The sequence below is a fragment of the Theropithecus gelada genome, unplaced genomic scaffold, assembly GCF_003255815.1.
Source record: "Theropithecus gelada isolate Dixy unplaced genomic scaffold, Tgel_1.0 HiC_scaffold_12773, whole genome shotgun sequence".
Classification (NCBI taxonomy): domain Eukaryota; kingdom Metazoa; phylum Chordata; class Mammalia; order Primates; family Cercopithecidae; genus Theropithecus; species Theropithecus gelada.
This window is the reverse complement of record NW_020254394.1, coordinates 1-1245: the sequence shown is the minus strand read 5'-3', so window position 1 is coordinate 1245 and position 1245 is coordinate 1. Positions and strand designations below refer to the sequence as shown.

The 1245-nt window shown below is 49.8% G+C and overlaps 1 protein-coding gene across 1 annotated transcript; it reads left to right on the top strand.

The window, feature by feature from the left end:
• Window positions 1-6: 6 nt before the first annotated feature.
• LOC112616898 (succinate dehydrogenase [ubiquinone] flavoprotein subunit, mitochondrial-like) lies at window positions 7-981 on the top strand. The gene is made up of 2 exons (XM_025373672.1): window positions 7-295; window positions 534-981. Exons 1-2 carry the CDS (start codon window positions 187-189, stop codon window positions 842-844), a joined length of 420 nt encoding a protein of 139 aa, XP_025229457.1. The 5' UTR covers window positions 7-186; the 3' UTR covers window positions 845-981.
• The last annotated feature ends 264 nt before the right edge of the window (window positions 982-1245 follow it).

Below are 1245 nucleotides of genomic sequence, written 5' to 3'. Positions count from 1 at the left end.
AAGCTTTAGTCAAAACTTCGTTTTTAAGTTCAGAGTAATAAACTCATAGTCTGAATTTCCTAATTTTTCTATTTAATGTACGTAGCTGAAATGCAAAACAACAGTTAAGTCTGAAAGTTAAGCAGTTCTTGGTGTGGCTAGTTGTATGGATTAAAAGTTTACCAATAATATTTTGTGCCACAGTCAATGCAAAATCATGCTGCCGTGTTCCGTGTGGGAAGCGTGTTGCGAGAAGGTTGTGGGAAAATCAGCAAGCTCTACGGAGACCTGAAGCACCTGAAGACGTTTGACCGGGGTGAGCAGACAGCACAGCGGGCTCTGTGCACAGTGTTGGGCCCTGCCTTCTGTAGGGTGGGCTGGTGTCTGTGCCGTCAGTGCTGACTTAGTTCCATGCTTACTGTCCGGATGGGTCCTGGCCCACAGCCATAAAGCCATAACCAGTGGCTCCACGGACTAGCAGGCCCAGGCTGACAGCTCAGAAGGCCCCTGTGACGGGTCCCGCCTGCCCCTGATGGAACTTTTTGTGTCCCCAGGAATGGTCTGGAACACGGACCTGGTGGAGACCCTGGAGCTGCAGAACCTGATGCTGTGTGCGCTGCAGACCATCTATGGAGCAGAGGCGCGGAAGGAGTCACGGGGCGCACACGCCAGGGAAGACTACAAGGTGCGCCTTCTCGCCACACCCACCTGCACCTGCCTTTTCCTCCCACCTGGTGGGACTCAGCCCCACCTCTGCATTTTCTCTGCATTTTATTTCATTTCCCCAAAAGTAAATCCAAAAAACGCCTTTTTCCCCCTGGTAACTTTGATCCCTGGGTTCCCGCCATCCTCTGGATCACTGTGACCTTTTCCTTGCTTTGGGTCAGCGTCCACTGATGGCAGCAGTGGCATCTCCAAGCCAATGCGCTTTGCTGTTAGAAGGCCAAGTTTAGAAGTGCAGCCAGAGTGGCATGACCAGGAAATAAATGCCAGTTTATTAAATAACGGGTAAGCCACCGTTTCAGACCTGCCCTGTGGAGGAAATGGCCAGTTTATTAAGTAACGAGTAAGTCACCGTTTCAGACCTGCCCTGTGGAGGAAATGGCCAGTTTATTAAATAACAATTAAGCCACCGTTTCAAACCTGCCCTAAGGAGGAAATGCCAGTTTATTAAATAACAAGTAAGCCACCGTTTCAAACCTGCCCGAAGGAGGAAATGGCCAGTTTATTAAATAACAAGTAAGCCACCGTTTCAGACCTGCCCTG